This window comes from Oreochromis niloticus, linkage group LG9, assembly GCF_001858045.2.
Source record: "Oreochromis niloticus isolate F11D_XX linkage group LG9, O_niloticus_UMD_NMBU, whole genome shotgun sequence".
In the NCBI taxonomy this organism is placed as follows: domain Eukaryota; kingdom Metazoa; phylum Chordata; class Actinopteri; order Cichliformes; family Cichlidae; genus Oreochromis; species Oreochromis niloticus.
Window position 1 is genome coordinate 15,340,591 of NC_031974.2, and position 26,258 is coordinate 15,366,848.

At 41.9% G+C, this 26,258-nt stretch overlaps 2 protein-coding genes and 1 long non-coding RNA gene across 3 annotated transcripts; 1 reads left to right on the forward strand and 2 right to left on the reverse strand.

The window, feature by feature from the left end:
* Positions 1–10,410: 10,410 nt before the first annotated feature.
* LOC106098872 (uncharacterized) lies at positions 10,411–13,922 on the forward strand. The gene is made up of 3 exons (XR_003221567.1): positions 10,411–10,749; positions 10,824–11,094; positions 11,556–13,922. It is a non-coding gene; the product is annotated as an uncharacterized LOC106098872 (long non-coding RNA).
* Positions 13,923–15,332: 1,410 nt separating this feature from the next.
* On the reverse strand, positions 15,333–22,308 carry sox32 (SRY-box transcription factor 32). The gene is made up of 3 exons (XM_003439361.5): positions 22,272–22,308; positions 16,158–16,499; positions 15,333–16,009 (listed from the first exon to the last, which is right to left on the reverse strand). The coding sequence occupies exons 2-3, from the start codon at positions 16,462–16,464 to the stop codon at positions 15,333–15,335; spliced, it is 984 nt and encodes a 327-aa protein (XP_003439409.1). The 5' UTR covers positions 16,465–16,499; positions 22,272–22,308.
* A 123-nt stretch (positions 22,309–22,431) lies between these two features.
* Positions 22,432–25,224, reverse strand: mrpl15 (mitochondrial ribosomal protein L15). Its single transcript, XM_003439241.5, has 5 exons — positions 25,042–25,224; positions 24,741–24,898; positions 23,767–23,932; positions 22,992–23,115; positions 22,432–22,886 (listed from the first exon to the last, which is right to left on the reverse strand). Exons 1-5 carry the CDS (start codon positions 25,144–25,146, stop codon positions 22,549–22,551), a joined length of 891 nt encoding a protein of 296 aa, XP_003439289.1. The 5' UTR covers positions 25,147–25,224; the 3' UTR covers positions 22,432–22,548.
* Between the last annotated feature and the right edge of the window lie 1,034 nt (positions 25,225–26,258).

The following is a 26,258-nucleotide window of genomic DNA, read 5'->3' on the forward strand; positions in this document are numbered from 1 at the left end:
ACGTGTCCTTAAACCAGAGTTATTCTCAAGTAAAAAAAAAAAACAACCCAAAAAACAGTTGATGCTAAAACTGTTTTCTACATTTTAATCTTAGACTTTGAACCTATGAGTCAGAGGTTCTTAATCTCTTATTTAAACATTTGAAGGAAACACAGGAGTGGACGTTGGCCTTGACTATCCAGTTCACTCATCCAGTTGGGCGAGCCTTTGAAAACTTCACTTTCCACCCTAAATTGGTAAACAGGTTAGACTTGTGCAGAGTATGAAACCCCTGGCAGCATCTGATGGCAGAAAACAGCTACCCTAGGTTGGTCCAAAGGTAACACAACCCACCTGTTAGGACCTCTAAAGGTCAGTAACTTAACATGATAGTGTGCACAATGCCAGGTTTTGCAGTGGGTTACGTAGCCTACTGAAGATCAACCTGTGAACACTTCACATTGATTTGTAACATGCACAGCCAGCAGCCAGTCAACTTAAAACCACAGCTTGTTGTGGTTTGGTGTGGGCGAAGTAAACATCACATAAACACACTATGCATTTTACTACCTTTATACAGCATCAGGCTAGGTGGTTCCACTTGTTTATAGTTGCATAGCTAAGCTAACCGGTTGCATGCACCAGCGTCATATTTACCGCCCCGATGTGCGTCATCTGTAAGCTAAGACTTGCCATAAGGTTAACAGTGATGCTATGTGGTAGATGCAGTTACATAAAAAAAGCAAAAGCACATTTTAGCATTGCATGTCAGCCGATTAGCCTCCCTGTGAATATTTCGATTGGATAACCTGGGAAAAAGTCGCATCAGGAAACTCGGGGAAAGTCCCTCCTGATATCATCACTGACTGCATTCGAACAAAAGCCTGCTACCTGCGCTTACACTCTGCAGCGCGTGGAACAATGGAGACCCAAGAGGACTCTATTTGCAGTTGAAAAATTGCATCCACATATTCTGATCAGTACTCGTGAAGTGGACTTTGAACTTTGCAGTTATTGTTGCATTCTGTGCAGCAGCAGGTTCAGCTCTTTTGGCCTGATACCATCCAAAACATGTGTTATCGTCGCAGGCTGTGCAGCATATCAGCTTATCAGATGACCTTGTGGCCTTACAATAACAAGGACTCTATCATGCCTTAGCAGGCCCCTATCTGGCAGCAGTGTCACAGAATAACAACAAATGCAGCAATTCACATAAGGTTACTCAAGATGCTCTTATAAACCTGGATAGGCACTGATTGAATCTGAGATTACATGCAGAGGAAATATACCAAACCTAGTCTGATACATGGGTTGGTTGGTGCAATCTTTACTTTGATGAATGCTACGAATTAATGTTGTTTTTGAAACAAATTTAAATACGCGTCATCTCAGATATGTTTTTTCATATTTTTCCCACCAAAAGTGGACTTCATGGCCTTGGAAGATCTTCTGTCCCTGACTTCCACGTCCCAGATTTTGTCTCAAAGTAAATCAAAGCGGAGAATTTCCTCAGCTCAGAGGAAAACCCCTTGGAGGAGAATGAGTTGATAATGTCCCTGCATGCCCACGGCTTCCTCTCAGATAAATAAATACATAAATAAAAACACGCCTGGCCACTTCAGATTTATTGTTCCTCTGTAGGCTGTGAAATAGGGGCTATATTGTTTAGAGTAATTAAGTCCATTAACAGATTTGGCCCAGGTGGGTGAAAGGGGCCTCTGTGACATCCTATCACCCCCTTGTAAGCAGCTAGTCCCCACCAGGGCTGGATCACTTCCATTTAAGGCAGTGATGGCCAAGGAAAAAGGGGGATTACAGAGGTTAGCGTTGGTTTGACTGGGCTGAGACTGTGTCACGTTTTCTGGAGTGATAAGAGTCGGAGCAGGAAGCTGTGAGAGGGCAGGAAGGAAGAGAGCTTAGGTCTGGAAGGAGAGAGGGGAGCTGTGGAGATGGAGGATGAGGGCAATGAGAGATGTAGGAAAGGAGAGCAGAGCAGGGGAAAAAAAGTAAAGAAAGAAAAAGAAACAGTGCTATGTGGTGTATTTTCTCTGCACTGTTTCATGCACACAGAGAGGTCGGGGAGAGAGCTGTGCTCTGCTGGGAAATGCAAAGGGAACCTGGGGTCCAGGGGGAAGTGAGTGGATGACTAAATTTGGTCTGAAAGGCCACGCTAACATACACCTGCTTCCCGCAATCAAACAGGCCACACAATGATGACGATATCAAGCATCAGGCTTTTGTCTGTTAGCACCAGACCCAGCAATATGAAAACATACAATGTTATACCGCAGCTTTTCCTCAAATCAAAGCTCTCAAGTGTTTCTGAAACTGAAATGTGCTTGAGCAGGCATGCAGTTTGTATTATATGCATGATCATGCTTCAAAATATGTGCAGCATGAACATGTCCTTTTACTGTAATCACTCTTTTTTTCTCATTTCATTTTAACACAGCTTAGCAAAGAACAATTTCTTTAGTCGACTCTATGAAAAATGCCAAAGATAACCCAGTTTGACAGGCATAAAACTGTATTTTTGCACAAACAAGGTGATTCTCAAACAGCTGAGAGTCAAACACTTGACATATCTCAGAATGGTGTCAAGTGTGGTGTTAAGAAAATTGTGGAAACTGGACAAGAAGAGGACAAAGGAAGGAAAAAGGTGGTAGGCATAAAAACTATCTACAGCATATGAACAGTATCTGAATGTCATGCTCTGGAGAAATAGGAAAAAAAAATTCAGAAAAGACCGGCCACGTGAGACGCATCTGGCACTTTGGTGGATTTCTCTACACCCTACAGTGGAAGGGTGGCTGTCAAGAAGCCCATTCTTAAGAAAAGGAAACAGGAAGAAAAGGCTGAGGTATGCCAAATTACACAAGAACTGGACTGAAAATCAGCTGCAGCAGGTTATGGCGTGATGAATCCAAATTTGAATTTTTGTTAGTTTTAAACCACCATTAAAATGCAAGAAGGAGGTCAGGAGAGAGGCACAACATGAGTCTGCACAGCCGTCTGTAGAACACGGTGGAGGCTCTGTCATGGTTTACTGCTGCATTTAAGCCAGCAGTGTTGCAGATTTTGTCAAAATTGTTAGATTTTGATCTGCTATGCAATATCACCTGATAGACAGCGGCGTCATTTTTCAGCATGACAATGATCCCAAACAAACTGACCCTGCAGTAAAAGCATACCTGGATTAACCATGGGTTGGCAAGAAAGCTGACTAAGAGAGTTCAGACTGTGTTGAAGAATAAAGGTGGTCATACCAAATATTGACTTTCAAGCTCATTAGAATTGTACAAACACTGCTTTTGCCTGTTATACTGTATTTCCATGCATGTTTGCACATGTTTTAATAAATTGCAATTATTTCCCATTTTCCTTGCAAAATGTAAAGACATAAGTGGTGGTTCAAGACTTCAAGACAGCACTGTAGCACCAGAAAAAGTGAAATTTCAAAGGCCATATCATTAAAACAGGATTTCACAAAGCAATGCGTGACTTCATCTTTCACTTCTATTTTTTTAAATATGGTTTTCACTGTTCGAGAGCTTTAGACGTGCTCGTAGGTGCATTTTGCTACTTTTGGACAGAGACAAGAATTTTCTGCTTGTTTCTGGCCTTTGTGCTAAGCTTTGTGTTCATTTTACTCTTAGAAAGAAAGCTCACTAGTGTATTTCTCAAAAGGTTAAACAGTTATTTTGAGTAAAAGTTGTGATACCACAGAACTTTGCACATTCATTATCAGCTCTGAGTGAGAGATAAATAAGGCTAACCTAAAGGTAAAGAGAAAACCTTTAATTTGCCTTCAGGTCAAACAGGATTTCACATGCAAGTAAAAACGACGCGTCTTGAAACGTTTGGGTTTTAAATCAGCAAACCTACTAAGCTTTAATTTGAGAACTCCCAAGTGAGAATATCAGCCGTTCAGGTCAACCACGCGCTCATCTTTTCTCATTTTTAATCAACCTGTTCATCTAAAAAGGATTTCTCTATTTTGAGATTTTAATCCAGTGACTGAGTTAATCTCTGAAACTAAGGGATTGGAGGAGGGGAGCGGACGTGGCATCAAAGCCACTCAGCATCAGCTCTGCTCTCACAATTACACCCACAAGGCAACCAATAAATCACACTCTCATAATGCCTCTCAGAAAATTAATTTTTTTTTAGGCTCGGGTCTCGGTCATGTAGGTCAGATAGTGGAAGCCGGTTTGGTCAATTTACAGGCATTTTTCAGTCAGGTTAAAACACGGGAAGAGACAAATGTAAGCGAGGGTCAAGCATCTGTCAGGCTGTGTTTGAAAACAGCAGCTCGGCTGAATGCGATCTTTGATTTTTCACCTTTGGTCCAAAGATGATGGATGATTCACATCAGCACAATTACTGCTTCTCTATGCAGAGTTTTCATGGAAAATACATTTAAGTAAAAAGCCTTTTTTCCTCTGAGACCAGCAGCTCTGCTTCTCTGTTTTACATTTGGTTTGTTGAGTCCTATAGGGAAGGTCAGCACAACAGAGGGGAGCCCTCTGCTGGAACTCACATGCATTACACTTCAGGTTAGTTTGAGCTTAAACCCTTTTAATCTTTCTTCTTTTTTTCAAATGCACATTACTAAATACATACAAGACATCTATCTATGTATCGCTCTATCTATTGCAGTAAAGTGCACATGCAGAGGCCTTTTGTCTTTTCCTCAAACGATAAACTGGTTAATCAAGTTAAGACTATATTACCATAATTTCAGCACTGAAAAGCACACAAAGGCGGTGTAGGCGACAACAACATCATCCTTCCAAAATTACAAAGGCAGACGCGTGCTTTTTTTGAGTCACAATTTACTCAATGAGAAGATAATTCAATGACAAATATGCCTCAGTTTTCTTCACAACTCTGTATTTTATAACTCTGAATTCTTCCACATTCAGGGCAGAGCCAGAGAGTCTAGCCTCTACTTGCCCTCTGATGTATTTATTAGTGGTCTATTACTGTAAAGTTGCTATCAGCAACTTGTGGGGGTAGGGAGGGGTCTCCCAGGCTGCCACTAAGCAGTAAATAAATATGAGGCTATTGTATTCCTGTAGGCTCACTGTCCTTGCTCTCCCATGCTGAGTAAACGCTCACGTACAATGGGAGGCCGGACTGCCTTGTCATTCCTGATCCCCCCTGCATTGCTCTTCTGGGTCCTCTGCCTGGGAAAGCGGCAGCGGAGGAAAGAGGAAGCAATGAAAAGGGGATCAGACGTTAGAATATGTGTCTCATGCCAGAAATAAGGCTGATCTAAAGGTGCTTTTCCTTTTTTTTACCCTGCAACATCAAAGGAAACACCACCTGATCTCATGTGAAAAGTAATACGAACTAAAATCATTATCCTATTGTTGTTTTTCATGCAACATAAGTAATGTTGACTAAAGCAATGCTACTAAGTACAGCTTTGAGGTCGGTGTTGACGTCTGATGCTTTTTTAAGCGAGTGTTATATGTTTTATTGTATTTTATCAGCTATCATGCAATCCACTCTGGTTTTAGTGGTTAGGTTAGGGGGTTAGGTTTTACGGTTAACCCTAAAAAATATCACATAAATTTCACTTGGTTTAATCAAGTGTTAACCTCCATTCTAGTGTCCACTCGAGGCTGTCTCCAAAGGGGGTCAAACTCCATTGACTCCAATGTTAACATTCTCAATGTGATAGTAGGAACTAGTCTGTCTGAAAGCTTTCCAGATGGAAATAACTGTGGGTGCAAAAAGACTTGTGGTGCTGTAGAAATCTATATGAAACTTTCTCCTCTGACCTCTGTAAACACTTTGCTGTTGAGTTTTGGGTCATTTAGAATAAAAAATGTAATGTATTTTATAAATTTTGGACGTGCTATGTCTCAAGACAAAGAATTAGCAGAAGTATTTTCCACTTGCGTGCTGACTAATGACTTTTTGGCAGTTTCACGGTCAGGCAGTGAACGACAGGGGGTTTTATGTTCACTTCACTTTTGTCTGCAGCTGACTCATTGATCCACACACCAGTTTTGACACTGCCCCAATCTGACAGCAAACACTCTTGTATGTGTGGGCAGTGCGTGCTAGAAGGATAAAATAAGCAAAGAAGACCTTTTAGAAACTTTTATATTTTCTCTGGTAGGAATTAATTTTTTTAACAGTGCATTTTTAAAAAATGGTTTGAGCTCTATTAGCTCTTCGTTATATGAAGGCTATTTTTTTCTTCAACAGTCATTCCTTTGACATTTGACAGAGGAATGGTAACTTTGACTGATGTGAGTCTCTAAGAGGAACCTCTTAATGCTGTTTGCAAAGTTGGTGGCTTTTTGTACAGTTTGTTGTGCTAACAGTGCTAACACTTTCAAGAAAATTCTGTGGTTCAGTTCATTTGAGTGAGTTAATGAGTATTATTGTAGGCTTTTATACCACTGAAGTAGCACGTGTGGTTCACTTTGCTAACCACGGTAGCTAGCATTAGCACACATGGTGATAGCTATGATGCATAACGGGGTAAAAGCAACCAGTCTTTGCTTTTAGTTGCAGTCATCAGCTTTTATGATAAATTGTAATTTTTAAGTTTTAGTTGCTTGCATAACTGCCATTTGCACCTGAATTATCTGCTACTTAGAAGTTAAATGTTCTGACAAAGTCAGGTTATAAATGCATGACTTAGTTTGTGCTTGAGCAGAGTGTGTTATCTCGTGTAACTGTTTGCTTTAACTAAATGGAAAAAAGCAAGAAATTGAAAGTTGGAGAGGTTTCTTGCCACCTCAGGCGGCCTGGTGGAGCTTCCTTTCCAGTTTCTCCACAGGAAGAGCACCAACAGGGCTGCATGGTCACATAGAGTTCCTTGCATGAAAGGAGAAGTGAGGCCTTGAGCAAGGAAGGTTGTGCAGTATCGTCCCCATGGGACGGTATTATTCAGGCCTGACCCGGTCCCGAAGACCTGGGCATGAGGCTGCCAGTACCAGGCACAGGCGGATGCTGCCGTCCTGTAATCACCGATGACATACATGAAGTAGTTTTCCAGATCAGGTTTTCCTGTCCTTCCAGCTGAGAGTAGGGCAAACAGCACAGGAAGAATAACACAAGTCACAGCCCAGCACAGGGAATGTGGCCTTTACAAACACAGCACAAATAAAAAAAAGTTAAAAGGCGTGCTGCTCTCCTCCTGAGCGCCTCTGAGCGAGGGAAGTGAGGCTACGTCCTGAGAGAAGGCTCGGCCTTCCCAGCACCCCCACAGACTCAACAATAACCTGCCAATCAAATCGAAAACTGTTTACTCGGAGTTACCTGCCAGAGCCGAAGCCCGAATCAAGACCACTTTTCTGACATGCTGGGCTTGTCTTGTACGTATTTTGTTTCAGACTTATCTTTATCTCACCAGCCTCTGGGTGTTGAATCAGCTTTTTCCTGCTAATATTTGCAAAGAAAACTTTCCACACTTTGCAGTTATTCGGACACCTACGTGGTCAGATTAGTTGAGCAAAGTTGTATTCAAAGCAGAAAATGTTGCATTTACTAGCATTAACACAGATTTTGCAGCCCAGATTCATGCCTTTTGTTTCTGACCAGATTACCAAAAGACAAAAGCTAAGCAACTCTACAGTCATGTTGAAAAGAGAGTGTACACCCTCAGTCACGTCTAAGCTTTTACATACCTTGACATAGTGAGCTAGCACTAGCAGTTTTTAAAATAAGGTAAATATGACTTCAGATGAACAACAACATGACATTTTATACCCTGTCGTTATTTATTTAACACAATAAAACCAAAATTCATAAGCAGTGTTTGAAAACTAATTACAACCTTACTGGTTTAAGAGGGTGTGTAGCAGCCAGGTGCTGATATTAAGATGCACTTGCAGGTCTGGAGCATTCAGGTGTGTGTTAACACAATGACAAGGAGGAAAGACACCAGCACTGATCTTGGAAAACTAATTGTTGCTACCCATCAATCTGGGAAGGGTTACAAATAGTGATTTATGGAAGTGCTTTGGACAAGCAAAAGTTGAAATGTTTGATCATAAGCCACAGAACCACATTTTGAGAAAACCAAACACAGCATATCAGCACAAACACCTCATAGCAACTGTCAAACCCGGTGGTGGAGGGTGTTGGTTAGGGCTTGTTTTGCCATAACAAGACCTGGGAACCTTGCTGTCATCGAGTCCACCACAAACTCCTGTGAATACCAAAGATTTCTAGAGTCAAGTGGCTGAATCTGGGTCACAGAACAGCACAATGATGACTACTTTAACTTCAATGAACTGAAGCAATGTTGCAACGAAAAGTGGGTTAAAATTCATCCACGTAGATGTGAGAGACCAATGAAGAAAATCATTCCTACGTGTTATTGCTACTAAAGGTGGTTCTGCAAGCTATTAAATCATGAGCTGTTCTTAGTTTTTCACTTCTTCAGCATTTTGGGTTAGTTTTTTTTAATGTGCCGGTAAAGACTTTTTAAAAATTATGTCCTGATATGTAAAACTGTAGAACTGAGACTGCACTTTCTTTTTACAATGACTGTTTATGTTTTGCTTTCCTGCCATGCTAATCGTGACCTCTCGGCTATGCCTTGTGACCCTTTGTGGGGGTTCTTGCCATGAAGACAATGAGGCTTTCCCTCCACTGTAACTGCGATATCAGTGCATTATAACCAAAGCGGTTTTACAGCAGCAGCTTAGCACACAATGCTTTGCTGTCAGGTGCCACCAACTTGCCTCGTGCACACAGTCCGCGACCTGCTGAGGGGCCTGGTGAGCTGTTAGGATTTAGACCCTGCTAAGTCAATCAGCGGAGGTGTAAAAGACGCCACCTCAACACAAACTTACAGGTTCCCTTTGACAAGCTGGAGAGAGGTGGAGGAAGTGCACAGAGGTGGTGGATTTAAAGTGGGTTCAACACAGCATTATCAGTGTGTGGAAATACTACACAGGTGCAAAACAGCTTGCAAACAAAACACATGTAAATGTGAAACAACAACCCCCTGCAGCGTTTTTGTCCATAAAACACAAACATAAGCATTTGCCATCTTACTTTACTACAACATGATCAATGCTACACTAGTATCTATTATGCTAATCATGAGTCAGCATCTATAAGTGAACAAACCGGGATTTTTCTACACATTTAACATGTCACACTTAAAACAACTAAAACGTGACATGACTATATCAGCGAAATAAAATAAACAAACAACAATAAAAGTGTAAATAATGGAAAAGTCTGTTTATCTGCCCCAACCTAGCATGTTCAGCTAACTGGCTTCTAACAGTGCACAAGTAAACAATCTTTACTTCCAAGGCTAAAACCTCTGCAGGATAATGCTAATAAAAGTCTTCTCATGAAAAAAAATTAATGCTTTTTTACTTCCTTTATGATTAAACAAACAATAACGCAAATAATAAATCCAACCAGTTAACGTTCTGATATTACATTTGTCTAGCTAGCAAAGTCTGCACTGTAATTATAGCTCAAGAACAATGATGTTATTTTCCAATGGCTCATTTCCAGGAGGGGATGCAGACATGTGCAGCTTTAAACTTCAGCCTTGATAATGCACATTTAGTCATCATGTTCATGTTTAAAACAAAAACTGTAATGTTTCAGCAATAAGCCTGTTACAGTCATACTCCTAAACTACATATATGGTCTGTGGAAGTTTGACTGGTGTAGTAGCAGTAAGGTTTATGGACTTAGGTGTCGTGCGAAATGTAAATGAGCTTAAAAAAAAGGGGAAATATAAGTAGAGTAATTCTTCCTCACAGCTCTGTTGTTATTCCAGAGAAAAAAACGGGGCAGTATTAAATAACAGGAAATGCAAAAAACGAAATGTGCATAGGAAAAGAAAAATTAAAAGCATGACATTAGGCAGCTCTGCGTCATTTAATTGGTGTCTAGAAACATCTCGCTCTCATCGCACACAAACATGCACGTGTATTTTGCAACCAAGCTTCTGGACATATTTGCACACTGAGTCATGGAGCATCAGGAGACACTGAGGAAGAAGGTGTGACGCTGTTTCCTCATGAAAAAATAAATGATATATATGACGTACATGGCATTCTGATGACATTATCTGATATGTTTTTAAGTTGAAAGAAACAGTAGATGCACATCTGAGGTGTTACATCTTAACAGAAATATAAAATTAATCCACACACAAATAAACACACGTGCTTCTGGTCAGTTTGAGGATTGTGTTAATCATCCTCTGAGTGTTGTTGACACGTGTTAGTTTCTTTGCTAAGTGTATTGTATCTGCACAGCAGGTTACAGTGCCACACCCAGCAGCTCCCTTCTCAGTCTGCTTGAGCCTTTCCAGTCAGCTGTCTGAATCTTGGCTGGAAGATAGCTTTCAGAAGATAGCTTTCTGCAGAAAGGTATCTTCTGACTTACTTCTTGTACTCATCAGCCCCTTCATTAGGCACACCTGTTCAACTGCTTGTTAATGCAAATATCAGATCAGTCAAGGGAGTCAAAGGCAGACAAGGGAGAAACTGTAAATTCAGTCATATAGACACGGTCAAGACGACCTGCTGGAGATGAAACAGGCCATAAGAATGGGGAAGAAAAATGAATGAAGACACTTTGAATGTGGCATGGTGGTATTTCAGAAACTGCTGATCTACTGGGGTTTTCACACACAACCATTTCGAAGGTTTAAAGAGAAAGATCCAAAAAATATCCAGTGAGCAGAAGTTCTCTGGGTGAAAATGCCTTTTTGATGCCAGATGTCAGAAGAAAGTGGCCAGACTACTTTGAATTGATACGAAGGTAACAGTAACTCAAATATCTACTTGTTAAAATTAAGGTATGGGTTTATAACACATTTCAACTTGCTGCCGAAGACCACACTGAGTGCCACTCCTGTCAGCGAAGAATAAGACACTCCAAAATCTGCATGGGCTCTCCAAAACTGGACAGGAGTGAACTGGACAAATGTGTACCCATCTTCTGACGGCTGCCTCCTGCAGGATAAAATATCATGTCACAAAGCTCAAATGATCTCATTCTTGAACATGACAGTGAGTTCAGCGTACTCAAATAGCCTCCAAAGTCACCAGATCTCAATGCATATTGCGGTAGAACAGGAAAAAGGGCTTCCAACCAAGCTGGGAGGTGAGTATATATCCTCTCATGAGGATAGTTTTGGTTTTATGTAGACAGAATTTAAACATGTTCTCTCTGTTGTTTGTCTGTTGTCAGGGGCATAGTTAGAGGTGTAGCATTGTTGTTTTATTCTTGAATTCAGCTTCCGGTCTGCAGTAAATCTTGCTCGTGTGCTGGTCTACTTGAAGGTGACCTGGGTCTTGGTCCTGCCTGTGAGCACAACTACTGAGGATGCAAACCTGTTAGACATGCTGGTGAAAATCCCTTCTATCTGGACTGGTCTGATGAGGTTATTGTAATCTGATAGGCCCAGTTAGGCTTCATTAGACTGGATCATAATGAAGTGAACAGACAAACACATTTAATTGAGCTGGAAACTCTTCTCTACTGCCTAAAATTTCATGTTATTGGAGTACATGTTGTTGCAGTTGCAGAGGGGGGAAATGATGAAGCCTTTATTATTTCTTTAGGATTTAAAAAAAACTGTTGAGTGTCTCACTTCACGGCTCTTCCTGTTTGAGTTTCCTCACTCTGCTCCGCACAGAGCAGACGTCCCTGCAGGATAATACTCGGATGAGCATTATCTGCAGAAAGCAGCCTCAACTTAATCCAAACTGCACCGAGGGCAGGAAACTATTGACGACCTCCGAGTAGAAGGTGAGACGAGAAAAAAGCTAATTATAGCTCACAAAATCTCAAGAATTCCACGCGTTCATGAACACAAATCTCTTTTTAGCTTTAATATAAACCCCAGCTATTTCTGTGTCAATATTGAACATGCAGAGATTACATATTTAATCTCTGGCATGGATACTATTTTATGGTCAAGGAATGCTTTTGCTGAATTACAGCATGTTTGACATTTCGAGATTCCTCACATTCTTCAGCGGTGGTAAACTCCCAGCACGCTTCTGTAAGCCTACCGGTGCGATCCAGATGCAAAAATAACCGGGGAAGAAGATGACATAAAATATTTTGCAGATGGTCCAGAAATTCAGACCTGAGACTCTTGTAATCTGTGAACACTTCACATATTTGTTGCGGTCATTGCCTTGGTAAAAAAAGTCACATGTGAGAATTGAAGCTAGGAGTAGTTAATGATCTCACTTTAATTCAGGTTTAAAGATGATTTTAAAAAAAATACTTTGACTCTAATAAACCAGAAACCTGATAAAACGGAGGCCTGTAAATATTGAAGTTTCATAAAACTAACAAAGATATCTGAATTGCCCATCTGACATTTCCACCGCTGTTTATTGTTGATGATATTTTCACCTGAAACACTGATATCATCCAGTTGTTTTTCCTTCAGGAAGTTCCTGCAACTGCTCATTAATTGTTGCTGAGGGGCCAAAGTTTGAGAAAAACAAGCTGCACCACCAGCTCCGAGTTCAAGTTAACTTAAGAGGGAAAATAGGGGCTGAGGGTAGATTTTATTGTTGCATTAATGTCCCTTTCTTGCACCGAATGTTTGTGCGCTACCGTGTTTTTCTGCATTTCGCCTTGCCGTGTTGTTTTGTAATATTGTCATGGGAGTTGAACTGACGTCAGATTTCTTCCTCTCATTCAGGTGGCGGGTGGACTCTAGCACTAGATCTTCATTTTCCTAATCAGCTCTTCTGCTCTCTCCTCCAGGACGGGTCGTCCTTCCCTCGACCTCCGTGCTCGTCCATTTCCTTCCAACTCTTTTAAGATTTCTTGTCCTTTTCACTGACTCATGATGTTTCCTTATGCAGATCCCTTTTAGCCAAGCAGATTTTAAGTAAGGAAGTATTGGTTGTACTTATCCTGTTAGGGCCACCTTTGGTACTATGTTGTAGCTTTTTGCTGCAAAAAATTCCTAATATACATTACAGGTTTCAGAGCCAGGACATTTTCAAGGAGCAGGTAAGAATATATTTGCTTTACAGTTTAGTGGAGTCTAGGAGCATTTCATAAATAAACTGGGAGTCCATCCAGCATGTTTCACGTGTCTCACTCCTCTCACAGCTGGAAGAGGCTCCAGTCTGTTCTGCAACCATGAACTTTACAGGCAGCAGAAAATAAATAAATACCTTTATATTATTTTTGCAACAATATTTTGCAAAAGTTGACTATTTTCACGTATAAATAAATGTCTTCAATGTCTTCAAAGTCAGTAGTTACCTGTCAAATGAAGATGATTAACACTTGAGAATCTGTCAAAGTCTTATAATAAGTTTTGACAGTGATCCAATAGTCTAACAACTACAGTGACCAGGTAGTAAGATTAATGAGGAACCACGGCTGCAACCACACATTTTCATCCCTCTTCCCTCCAAACCAGGCTCACGTGACGCCTCGTGGCCTATTACATGTTTATTATGTGAAAGCGCTGCAGCACGAGAGTTTAAACATAATTTTTGGTTGGATAATTGTTTTGAAACACTGAAAAGAAGTACTAAGTAGTAACATGTGTACAGATGAACCTTATGCATAAGTCTAATCTAACTTTACATCACTTCCACTTTCCCACGCTGTCAAGCTGATTGTGACATCACTGGTATGGTCCAATCATCTTTCTTCTTCAAAGCAATCAGCCTTCACTCCCCGTACATTAAATCTCACTACACATCTGTCATTCTCTCTGCAGACGCCTTCATGCAACCCACCTCCTCCCCATCTCTGCCTCTCCCTCATCACTCAGTCTCCATTTAAGCCTCCATCTTCATCTCCACCACCATTGTCTAGACTCTGGGGGTCCTGCCCTGATCCCTGTCACCACTGGGATCACGTTCTGCTGTGATGGGCCATCGGCGTCTGACCGCCAAATGCTTCAAATTCAATTGTGTGCATCAATAAATCATTTTCAGTTGCTTTAAAAATCTCTCCTTATTGAAGTTCTTTCACTTAAGTAAAAGTTAAAATCCTACTAAAGTAGCTTCATATTACACTTTACATAATTAAAATATAGTTACAGTTCTATAGCTTTACTAAATATTCTAATGTAGTGAATTATATATATTTTTCCTTTTATTAAACAGGGACAGGACATGTTAATATACCAGATTATAACAAAACCACCAACTTATGTCTGGAGTCCCGAGGCAGCTCACGTAAAACTTTATAATAAACAAAAACGTAAACCTGAACTCAGCATTAGCAGATCACAAACACACTGTTTGTCCTGCTTTTAGTTTCTGGAGATCCGGCCACAAATAAATATTTTACAATACATCTTTCAGGTTTCAATCTTCTGGTCTCGGACAAGGTTTTTTTGTTTTTTTGTTGACTTCAGGCCTCTGTCCCCTCACATTCATCCAGCACAGAGTTCAACCTCGAGGCTCTGACACACAAAATATGGGACGGGAAGTAAACATTTTCCTAAATGGGTAAACATTTGGCAGCCAAAGTCGTATGAGTTTGGAGATATGTCGATTTTTGGGGCATATTTTTAGAGCCTTTGTGAAATGTTTTAAAATGAAACAGGAAGTTGGGAAGTTTATGGCCCCGCCGCCCACCCTACTTCCCTCGCTCAGCCATGAAAGACATGTGGAGAGAGATAAAACAGTGTGTCAACAGCCTGCCAGAGGCTGAGCAGTATAGCTCTGACACAGTTTAATGTTACACATATTTAAAATAGTTTGTTATCCGCTCATACACCAGTTCCTGCTGTGACTAAGGCTTACATGTGCTTTATAATCAATTATTAATCATTTAATTTACCTTTAAATGCTGATTAAGAATTATAAAGAGGAAAACTCACAGTAAAAAGTTGCAAGATTGCAGAACAACACTGTGGCCACTTTACAACCTCGACCAAATAATAATATCATTGAACCATTTGAGTTTCATTAAAAGAAGCTCAGTGGAGAATACGTACAAGCCAAAAATGTTTGTGTTTATTTAATAAAATAAAGACATTAAAAAAATGCCAAAAGCACAAAGTTTATTTATCAGCATGCATTTTAACAAAATCTGCAGGATTCATTCCTCAAGTTACTGACATTGATTATTTTAAAAAGTTTAATTTAATGTAAAGATAATCATAGTTTTCTATCACCGTTTTCAACAAGAACATGATCATAAAAATTAATTTGTTACTTATTATTTGCATTATATTTTTAACAGTAATGACATAACATGGAAGGACGACACGCTCAAAATCTACGAACAGAACGTGACAAAAAAACATATGTAACATATATACTTATGACACCAGATGCTATCTGGTATTATAATTGGAATACACTGAAATAATTTAAATAAATATGCCATTCTGAGCTGTTTCATGAGAGCAAGCGTCTGGCTATGTGGCTGCTTTGCTCTTGGTAGCTGCTGGGATCCACTGACTCGGGCCTCTGGGGGCTTGGACCCAGGTACTGTTCAAACTCGCTGCGATCCAGATCGCACAGCATGTCTGCCTTAACCCGTTCTAAGTAGAACTCCAGGGGTGGCCCAGGAAGGCACTGGGGGCCTCCATAGACCCTGAACTCCCTCTGATTCCCAATGGGAGCTGCGGGACTGGAGAAACCTTCCTGCATGTGGCCCTGCTGAGTGTCAAAATACACTTGAGCCTCTGCAGCGTACGCAGGAGGGTTTGAGTAAAAGACAGGATTATTTGGGGCTGTGGCTTCTTTTGCTTGATCTGGGAAGTCAGGGGTGTTTGCACAGCTGCTGTGACAAGGGGTGTAGTTTGCTGAGGAGTTTGGGAAGGCGTGTGCATTTTGGAAAGGCTGCTGGTGATTCTGGAGCAGGTAGGTGAGGTTGTAGGGGGGTCGGAAGCCTGAGCTGCATAATGAAGGTGGAGATGCTTCTGGAGTCTTGGGGCTTTTCTTCAGCTGCTTCCTCCTGCGGGGCCTGTACTTGTAGTTAGGATAGTCAATGGTGTGCTGCACTCTTAGACGCTCAGCCTCCTGCATGTAGGGACGTTTTTCAGCCAAGGACATGGCTTTCCAGGTTTTCCCTGCAGAATAACACAGCAGTAAGAGCTCTATACATTGACTAGCTTGATAAAACTGACCGTTGACTAATAAAATAAAATCCCAGTTTGAGGCCATATCTGAAACAGTTTGTGTTACTTAAAAAACAAAAGACACAGATTATTATCTTACCTAGTATTTTGCTCAGGTCGGTGTTTTCCAGGTCTGGGTTGAGCTGTGCCAGCCGCCGGCGCTCCTCTTTGGTCCAGATAATGAAGGCGTTCAGGGGCCTCCTGACCCTCTGCTGTGCCGCAGCAGATTTGGGTTCGGGGCTGGTGCAGCTGGAGTCCGAGTTCACCGACAGCGGGCTGGAAGGCCCTGAACTCGGGGAACACACCTGGTTCATCTGGTCTCCGTCCGCGATTGGCAACTCTTCGCTTTTGAAAACGGAGGTGTTCGTGCAGAACTGGAAATCTGCGGGGTCCTGACCGAAGTACATGTTTGCAGATGGCTCTGTTGCCGGCTGTCATCCTCCTGATGATGAAGAGTGATATATGTGGGTCCTCCTCCAATGGGAGGCCAGGAGGAGTGGATTTAAGGTGTGAATTCCAGGTGTGTTCTCAGGTCTGTGACCTGGCGACCCAATCAACGATTTTACGAAACTGCAGATTGGGGTCCGTGTAGAGTCTGTCTAAACCCCGCAGTTGTTGTTTTTTTATATATATATCTAATTAGAAAAATAAAGTTTCACCCCCCGAAATTAAACGGAATAAATTCAAAGTCAACGTGATAAGATTTGTGTCTTTTTCCATGTGTAGATGGAACAAGAGGGGTTCTGCAATGGGACAGGATTTATGTTTGTGAGGTGAAAATGTGACACACTTATATCTTCTACATAATCTAAAACGTGCTTTAGGCTTGTTAAAAACCCATGAGCTTTGCGCTCTTTAACTGGACAAAACACACACACACACACACACACACACACACACACACACACACACACACACACACAAGCCTCGTTGTTTTTTCCCTCTGACCCACCTATTAAACACGCGTTAGTAAAACCAAATGACGCCTTTTGATCAACAGTGCCTGGGGGCCAGGGAAGGAGTTGATGAGCCCACATCAAAAGTTCTCATCAGGCAAGGCTGGTTACTAATTACACTGTGTCTTTCAGCTCTTATCGGCCATCCACTGTCTTTATCAAAGTTCATTTTACACGACTGAAAGAAACGTGATCACGGCGCGTTTATAACGCGATTACTGCTCGCAAATGTTTGCGAACACGCACATAGACAAAAGCGTTGATAGGCCCACACAAAGACGCATGATGAGCCATTATGTGGGACATCAAGAAGGAGAAATAGCCTGACCTTATCAGTCTCAGCGAAAAGATGAAATAAATAGTGGATAAGGCTGACTGGCTCCCCGAAAAAAGTGGATTGAAATCCTCAGACATTCAGACGCACAGAAACTGCAGTTGGCGCATCGCTCTCCAATTCCAGCTTAAACTGTCTGTGCCACCTTCTTCACAAAGTTTTATCCTACTTTAATGCCAGTACACACACTTACAGATTTTATTTAGTTTGCTGCGAATATTAAGGCTTTCCTTCACATTTTATACAGTTTGTATACGAAGACAAACTGTCAGGACTGCAGTGTCTTTACAATAACACACAAAAAAGGAAAAAGTCACCAATTAAGTCCACGCAATGACATTATAGTGATAACAGCAGTCGTTTACAAGCACATTGGGATAAAAGTGACTTTAAATGAATAGAAATGACCAGCCCAGAAACCCGGGAGGCTCGCGCTCCCGCTGTAATGCAATTGCATGCCATTACAGGTGCTGGCTTCCCCTGTACGGTTTCCATGAATGTCTGTCCTTGCAACTGGCGGCATACATTAGACAAACAATAGGTGCATTAGGCAGACAGTTGCAACTTTGAGTCTGCAATATACTGTGCATCCGTGAGACCTGCACCTGCTCTGCATTATCTCTTCAGCAGAGTCACTTACGCGCAACTTTAAAGTGTAAATGTTCTGCGGTGCTGTTTAAAGTACAGAGGGTTAATACACAAGGGTTTGCACTGATCTTAAGGCGAGTTCTGCTAGAATACACATATTGGAGAAAACACAAGTCCCCACTTTAAAGGGCTTTACAGTGAGCCTCGAAATGAGCCCGTGATAGGAATTTTTTTCTTTGCTTTTGTTTTGGACTTTGTTTTAGCGTCGCAGTTAATCAGGTGAAATGGAGTCTTTAAGAAAATCAATAATGTGTCATGCAGGCAAACTCAATAAGAGACGTGATTAAGGTGAGTTGTTTAAACAGTGTTCCCACTATTGGCGACCAAATATAAAACTCGAAACTGAGAAGCTGGTATGTAGCTTTGGTAGAGAAACCAATAAAAAAAACAACTTTAAAAAACCAAGACAAATGTGGAGGTTATATGTCAGATTTAAAGTCAAATTACTCGTCAGTGGTGGGGGCGGTGGGGGTGTCCTTGTTTCACAGCTTGTCAGGGTTGAATCCACATCCGCGGGGTAGAGCGGGACGCATGCTCCAACGCGCTGTGAATTGCGCTAATGGATTTAATCAATTACCTTGAATGGCGCAGCGTGAATACAATAATGTTAGTTTCGGCTGACTATCAGCGCGAACTGAGAGGGCTAAATATTAGACAACCTCTGTGTGTGTGTGTGTGGATGTTAAGACATGCTACTATACTTGTGGGGTCCAACAGTTACTTATGGGGACAAAGTGCTCGTCCCCACGAGTTTGAAGGCATTTCTTGAGGCTCAAAATGGGGTTTTAGTGTCAGGGTTACAATTAGGTTATGGTTAGGTTTAGGCTGAGGGTTAGGATTATGCATTCATGTTTCATGTTTAGGGTTAGGGTAAGCGGCTAGGGAAAGCATTATGTCAGTGAGATGACCTCACTAAGATACGAAAACGAGTGTGTGTGTGAGAGTTTAAGGTGAACACATTCTATATTCCTTTTATTGTATAACCCACTCCAAACCAGCAGGGCTTTCTTTTGCTGAACAATGTTTGAAAACGTGTTAAAAGTCCTTTATGTTTGACCTTATTAATGAATCCTAATCTATGAGGTGACAGTAGGTTATCAGTGCATTGTTTCATAGCCAAACAAGCAGAGAGCTGCCACTGAATGGGCACTATGCTTTCTGAATAGGGATTGTTCTCTGTGGCTTTCTGATCACAATGTGCCATTGTATTGGACAGAACTCATATATGGGCCACTCCTCTCCTTCTCCACTTTGGATCAGTGATGACCAGGCTGGCACAGGTAGAGCTGTGCAGTCAGGACCTGTAGGAATACCAGAGGGCTACCTTGTGAAGGGACAGGTCAGCAGGATCTTGGAAACGCTGGATGATGCCTTGGCTGGATATTTACTAGGTGTGGAGCATGCACCCATTTGGTTTTGTTTTTGTGGTTTTCTGCTTTGATGGTGCCCCAACACCCATGCTCTTCTTGTACTATGGATATAAAGTCATTTAAGTTTGCTGACATGGAGACGCTTTCTTCAGGCTTCTGTCCAAAGGAGAAATCTGATCAAAGCCACAGAGGTGCAATGCAGGAGGCCCGTGTCTTGACCTCTGACACTGCAGCACTGTATTCTGCCTCGGCTTCACTGTCATCCCATTGACTTTCCTTACAGTGCCTCATTCATAAAGAGCTGCATTGTTTCATAGCTGGAAGGTGTGAAGAGGATATGATAGTGTTGTCTCAGGTGACCGTGATCTTCACGGCGAGAGGCTGTATTGCATTGTTGAAGTATTGTATGGGCACAGCAGGCCAGCTTGAGATATACTCTGTCAAGTCTCAGACACCATTCTATGCAGTGGTCTGGTTCCCCCGCCTCCAGGTTCACTTCTCAATCGCATGTTTGAGCAAATTCAACAGCAGATGAGGCCTGCAGGGTCCCGAGCGTCAGCCTCCACACTCCCCGTGTAAACAGCGCCCTGCCCGGCCGGCCCAACGTCAAGCCAGCTGAGAGGATTACATGCCCCCTGGTGTAGACAGGCTTAATGTGGCCTCATTAACAGAGCACAATGATGCCCCCACCTCTGAGCAGAGATAACAAGCAGAGCTCAGACAAACTCAGGAGCCCGTTTGGTTCAGAGTGTCCAGGCGAGGCCACGGAAGTACAAGCACTTCTGCACTACTAAGTAGCAACTGCAGACTTTATCGCCCAAGTGTGCCAAAAAAGGGAGAAAAAGTGCCATTTCAGCATCTGGAAATGTGAAGATTTTAATGGAAGAGGACATGCACTTCACCGTGTAACTGAGAGTACAGCAAAAGCACAAATAGCATGAATAAAAATCCAGTAATATAATTTTTTATGGGACAAACTGTCTTGTAAAAAGTGTGAAGGAGGAAATTATTTAATGTTTTAGAGGAAGCCTTTTTAAAGGCCTTCTGCTTGTCAGTTGACTTGTGTGTGTGTGTGTGTGTGTGTGTGTGTGGCATTTTTGGATCTTATTTTATTTTGTGCACTAAGTGACTAATTAATGTAAGCAAAAATCACTGATGAGTAAATTAAACAGTGCTCTTGTGTTCACAGTATTAAATCACAGCCTCCAATTCCTCTGTCTAGCTCCTTCCTCCTTAAACTGCTTTCTAACTTCATTTCATTTGTCTGTCATTCAGAGCTGCTCAGACTGAGACTGGCTAATGAGGCGAAGCTACGATCTCGCTGCAGAAGCAGCTCCATTCTTTGTAAATTAGGAATTGTATCCTACACTGATAAGAGCCTAATCTGCACAACTGAGTTGACATCTTTTACTTTCCAGAGAGCTGAGCTCTGGATGTTGGATGTACTGTGTCCCACAGTTGGAAACCAAACTTGATCCCAGACCTCCGCCTCACACCTGTGCCTGGCACACAGAGGAGTCGTCGTGCATTTAACTGTAATTAGCCCTGATTATTATCTGAAACTGGCCTGAGACTTGCGAGACACAGCCATGCACAGCGTCTGTCTTAAACGGCTCATTCAAGGCAGCAGATAATCAAATCGATGTGCCGTGCTCAGCACCGACAACAATGTCTGAATGTTTAATTAAACAGTGTGAACTGGTTAGACTCAGACATTAGATTATTTGGAGCAGAAACCAGAGACAAAGCGCCAGTCTGAAACAAATCTTTTTAGCCAGCTGATTGAGGAAAATACTTGATTCCACTTTGTCATTCTTCTGTGCAAACCTTCAGGCAGCCACATGCTCACAGGGCTGATGTTTGTGCCTCTTTGCACATAACAAAAAAAAAATTGTTTAGCTCGCTCCTTTTCTCTCTGTTGCTCGTCTGAGACCTGATACAAATTCAAAAGGATCTGCTGCTTTGAAGATAAGAGCTGTAGTTCTGCCATAAACAATGATTGTGCTGTTTCTTTCCTGTGGCGTGATTTATTTAAAGTATTATGCTTTAAGGATTTGGGCAGGTTTTCCTGGCAGGGCCGGCTGTGTATGTATCCACCGGCCGTATTGGATACTTGAGGATTCAGGAAAACACTCAGGGAACCACAAGGAAAGTCATCAAAGTGAAACCTTTGGCTCGCGGGGTGAAAATTTACTATTTAACTGAAGCTCACCTTAAAAATGATCTTTTTTTTAACTGCTTAACGAAAACTTTGCATCACTCCTTTTTACTATTCTTGCATAATTGAGATCTGCCTGCATTTACTAAGGTGGCAGTGGGGGTGGGGGGTGGGTTTAAGACAAACACAAAGCTCGTGGTGGTGCACACACGCACAGGCATATGCTTCCTTTGATAAAGTGTTTTTATAACAGCACAAATTCTATGGCAGCCTCCCTCAAGACAATATCTGTGCAAAATACCAAGTTATTTATAGGGAGTGTGCCATTTCAACTCCAAAAAAATAAACACGAGCGTAATAGTGAGCTCACGAGAGATGCGATGAAGCCGCAACCAGTGAGATTGGCACAGGCTTAATTTATAGAGTGCGAACAGGGGGCAAAATAAAAATCTCATCAGGATGCATTGAGTTTTATTAGATATGAATGATGTCTTGATTTGGCTTTCATGTCTCCAAAGCATACAGAGGCAAGGTTGTATGTATGTTTTTTGCCTGTGATTGTGTTCCAAAATGGGGGGAGGGGGAGGGATCTTTTGAACGTCCACACCAGGATACAGCTGCCTGTGACTAATTTCAAACTCCCCTTCTAGGGCCTAGGCAACCCATTTCACAAGTAACACACATCACCAGGCATCTGTTTCCTGTTTTCATTCTTTGAGTTATCTTATTTTCCTTATTTCCCCCTCACCTGTTACAGTTCACGTTCCTTCCATCATGCAGCACGGGCCACAGTTGTGCTTGGACACGAGGCCGTCAGATGTTAGTCACCGAGTAGTACTCATCATACTGTTTGTGGCATAAAATCGACTAAATTTAACTGTATTAATAAAAGGCAATACAGTGAAAAATGTATTTTTCAACATAAAGTTTAATGGCAACACACAGACTACAGTTTTCCATACAAAATGAAAACGCTTTCAACACCCCCAGCTCCCTATACATAAACAGTATTTTTCTCCTAACACCTACGATCTGTAATATTTCAGCAGTTTTTCATCAGTTGGTTTCAGGATCTTCTTCTCGGGCATGTTAACAACCCAGCCTGGAGAAAGGCCAAAGAAGATCTGTCGTATATCCTTCCTCATGGCCAGCATGTGATACAGTTCATCCTTTGAAATATCTGGCAGAATGTAACCATACTTCTGTGCCAGTGCTAGCCGGGCCTGCTGGATTTTGTCCGGGTCTGCCAAGTAACCCCGGTTGTCAGCACTTGTGTAATAAGGGAGCATATCCTCCCCGGGCAACATTCGCTTTGGAATCGGCTGCCCACGGACAAAAAACGGGACGGGCTTGATGAGGATATCTGCAAAAAGTGAGAGCACATTTTCAGGCTTTTTATCTTAAAAAAAAAAAAAAAAAAAATACATCAACTTGGGCAAGTGGATAAGATCAGTCATTAATGAGTTACCAAGACTTATGGGATCGTAGAAACTGGTTGTGATGACCCCTCCGTTCCTTTCAATAGCAGCTATGGCTCCTTCAGTCGCTCTCTGAACCTCAATGTTGATTTTTGCAGCAAAAATGTCAGCACCCTGGAACAGGACAAAAACATGAGCTTTAGTCCGAACTGGCTAAAAATAATAACTAAATAAAAATACTGAGGAGTCAAGACCAGCATCTTAATCTGTTACTGTCACAGTGACATCACTGTCATGTGGTGCCACCTACTGGTATGTGTACTGAAATTCTTCAGTTCTAACCAATTAGATAACTTCACAGTGATTTTAAAGCCATTCTTACAGAATAAAACCTTTGCTGGTCAAACTATAAGCTGTTCAAATTGTTTTCTTTGTCTTGCAGCAGCTATGCATAAAGTCTTCAGCTCACAGGCTCTACTGATGACAGAGAAAATACATTTGTGTGTTTTCCTCGTACATATTTAAGATGTTCTGCTCATAAAACAGATAAAGGAAATGAACAGGTTATCCATTAAGAAACCTTTTACTTTCAATTTCCATGGAAAGGAGATCCTCTGGTGTTTGTAGCATTGCATTCATAATTTATTTGACCTCAATAATCACATCTCTTAAATCTTGTTTCTGTGATGACACTAAATACGCCAGGAAGTAGCTGTTTGTCCTCAGACGATTGTTAAATGATTTTAAAATCAGCTGTGATGAGAAATCAAGCTGCCTAATTTTGCCTAATTTGATCTCTATGAAACAGATGAACAGATCAAAAACCTCGTCAACAAGCTGGACTCCATAGTCGCGCTTCAGGGGCTGGATTGTGACTCCTCTGGCGTTGACGAGCTGGGTCAGGTCTATAGGCTGAGTCGGGTCCACTCTTCCCAGGTCGATCAGGTACTGCAGCCGTTTTAACGTCAGAGGGTGGTACTGCGGACGGCGACTGAGGAGGAAGAAGAAGTACAAATCAATATCCACTGCTCAGCAAAATGAAGGGAACGCTCGATCATAGCAGCCTAACACAAACTGAGTTAAACTTCAGGGATATATATCTGTCCAGTCAGGAAGCGGAAACCACTGTGAATTCATTCGAGGTGCATCTCATGACTGACTTTTGTTTACTGCTACTGGCAGCATGAGATGGTAACTGCAGTGCATTCAGGCTGCACAGGTAGTCCAGCTCTTCCAAGATGACAGATATGCAAGTGCCATCGCAAGGTTTCCTCTGCCACCCACCACAATCTCCTCCCTTCAAAATTGTGGAGGACATACAAGGGGATGGGACATTACATGGGGCAGTATTTGATCTTTTGTGCAAGAAGGAGAGGAGCAGCATTGCCCATACTCTACAAAAGGACCTCCTGCAGGGTGCTCAGGCACATTTCTGGCTGTCAGACTCCATGAATGTGGCATGAGGGCCTGATGTTCTTCAGTGGAGTCTGTGCTCCCATCTATGAACAGAACAAGGTTCCAGTGGCAGACCTGTCACTCCAGGTGTGCACTCACAAATGCCAGTCCAGCTACACAGCATGACTCTAATGCTGGTATTAAGAGATCAGTGTAGGTAGTGCTGTGTAGATAAGGTGTACTGACTGACAGCTAAAACAGGTTATAAATAAAGCTTTATGTTTTCTGATCCGAGCTTGGTGGCAACCAAGTGCATCTGTCATTTATGCAAATTCGGCGTACCTCTTACTCAAGCAAGCATTCATCGGTTAGCTTCACAGATAGAAGCCATTTGACGTTTTTACCTGTGCCCTTCATTGAATCCGTATTTTGGTATGGCCAGGTAAAAGGGGGTCTGCCCCCCCTCGAAGCCCAGCCGAGGTCGGTTCCCTCTCTGCCGCTCTCCTTTGTGTCCTCTGCCACTCCTGTTGCCACCATGCTGCCCTCTGCCCCGGCGTTTGTCCTGCGACACAGGAACATTTAGGACCATCTCCTCTAGCTTGCACATAACTTCATGAGAACAACTATCTCCGCTGGATTACTTTAGCACACACTAGCTGCGTTAGCCACAGATAGCTACAAAATTTACGAGAGATTAAAACTTACCGTTTGCCGGGCTCCTGGTTCAGGCCGTAGGTTCGCTAAGGTTATCCGCGGGAGGTTCTGCAAAACATCTAGTGCTTTACCGCCTGGTTTCTTAGGGAAAGACATCTTTCGGACGCTCACATGTCAAAGCTAGCAAACCAAGGACATAGAGGTCACGTGACAAAGAGGGCAGCGGAAGTATTTCTCGTCGACGCTGTTACGTTTCAAAATAAAAGAAAGGGGTTTGGCGCTCCTGTTTTCCAAAATAATCTGTGTCAATATGCAATTTTTATTATTTAGAAAACAGCCAAAATGGTCTGGCTCACGATAACATTAATTAACATATCTTGAAAATGTCCCAAGCAAAAGCCAAACGTTGCTAGAATTATTACTAATATTCAACATTATTACACCATTATTATTTTTTACGACTTTTTTGTAGTTTTGCCTCTGCACACCACCACTGTGGATTTTAAATCAAACAATCAGTATGTGCAACGACTAACAAGTGAAAAATGACCTGGGGAGGAGGCAAAAATTACCTTGGGGTTGCATCAGGAATAGCATCCAGTGTGAAAAAAAATCCTCCAAGTCAAAACATGTAAAGCTACCTGCTGTGGTAAGACCACGTGAATAAGGGATCAGCTGAAAGTAGCATATTAATTTTAATACTTAGATAAAAATCCTTTGCAATCAATGATTGCCTGAAGTCTGGAACTCATCAACGTCACCAAATGCTGTCTTTTCTCCTTTGCGACCCTCTGCTTGACCTTTACTTCAGCCACTTTCAGTTGCTGCTTGTTTGTGGATGTTTCTGCATCCAGTTTTTCCATTTCATAACCAAAAAGCATGCTCTGTTGGGTTGAGATCAGTTGACTGTCTTGACTATCGAAGAGTATTCTTTGCTTACAAACCAAACCTAAATGAAACAAAAACTCTTGAGTTGCCTTTGTAGTTTGCTTTGGGTTATCAGTAATCACTTTTGCGGCATTTGGCTGAATCTGCGAAGAGAGTATTTGTACACTTCATAATTCATCCTGCTGGTTCTATCAGCAGTTACATCATCAATAAACACTAGTGATCCATTTCCGTTGGCATCCATCCATACCATAACACTGCCTCCACCATGCTTGACAGATAATGTGGTACACTTTGGGTTGTGATCATCCTGGTACAAATTCACCTCGGTTTCATCGCTCAAAAAACATTTTTTTCAGATCAGTATTGGCTCTTTTAGA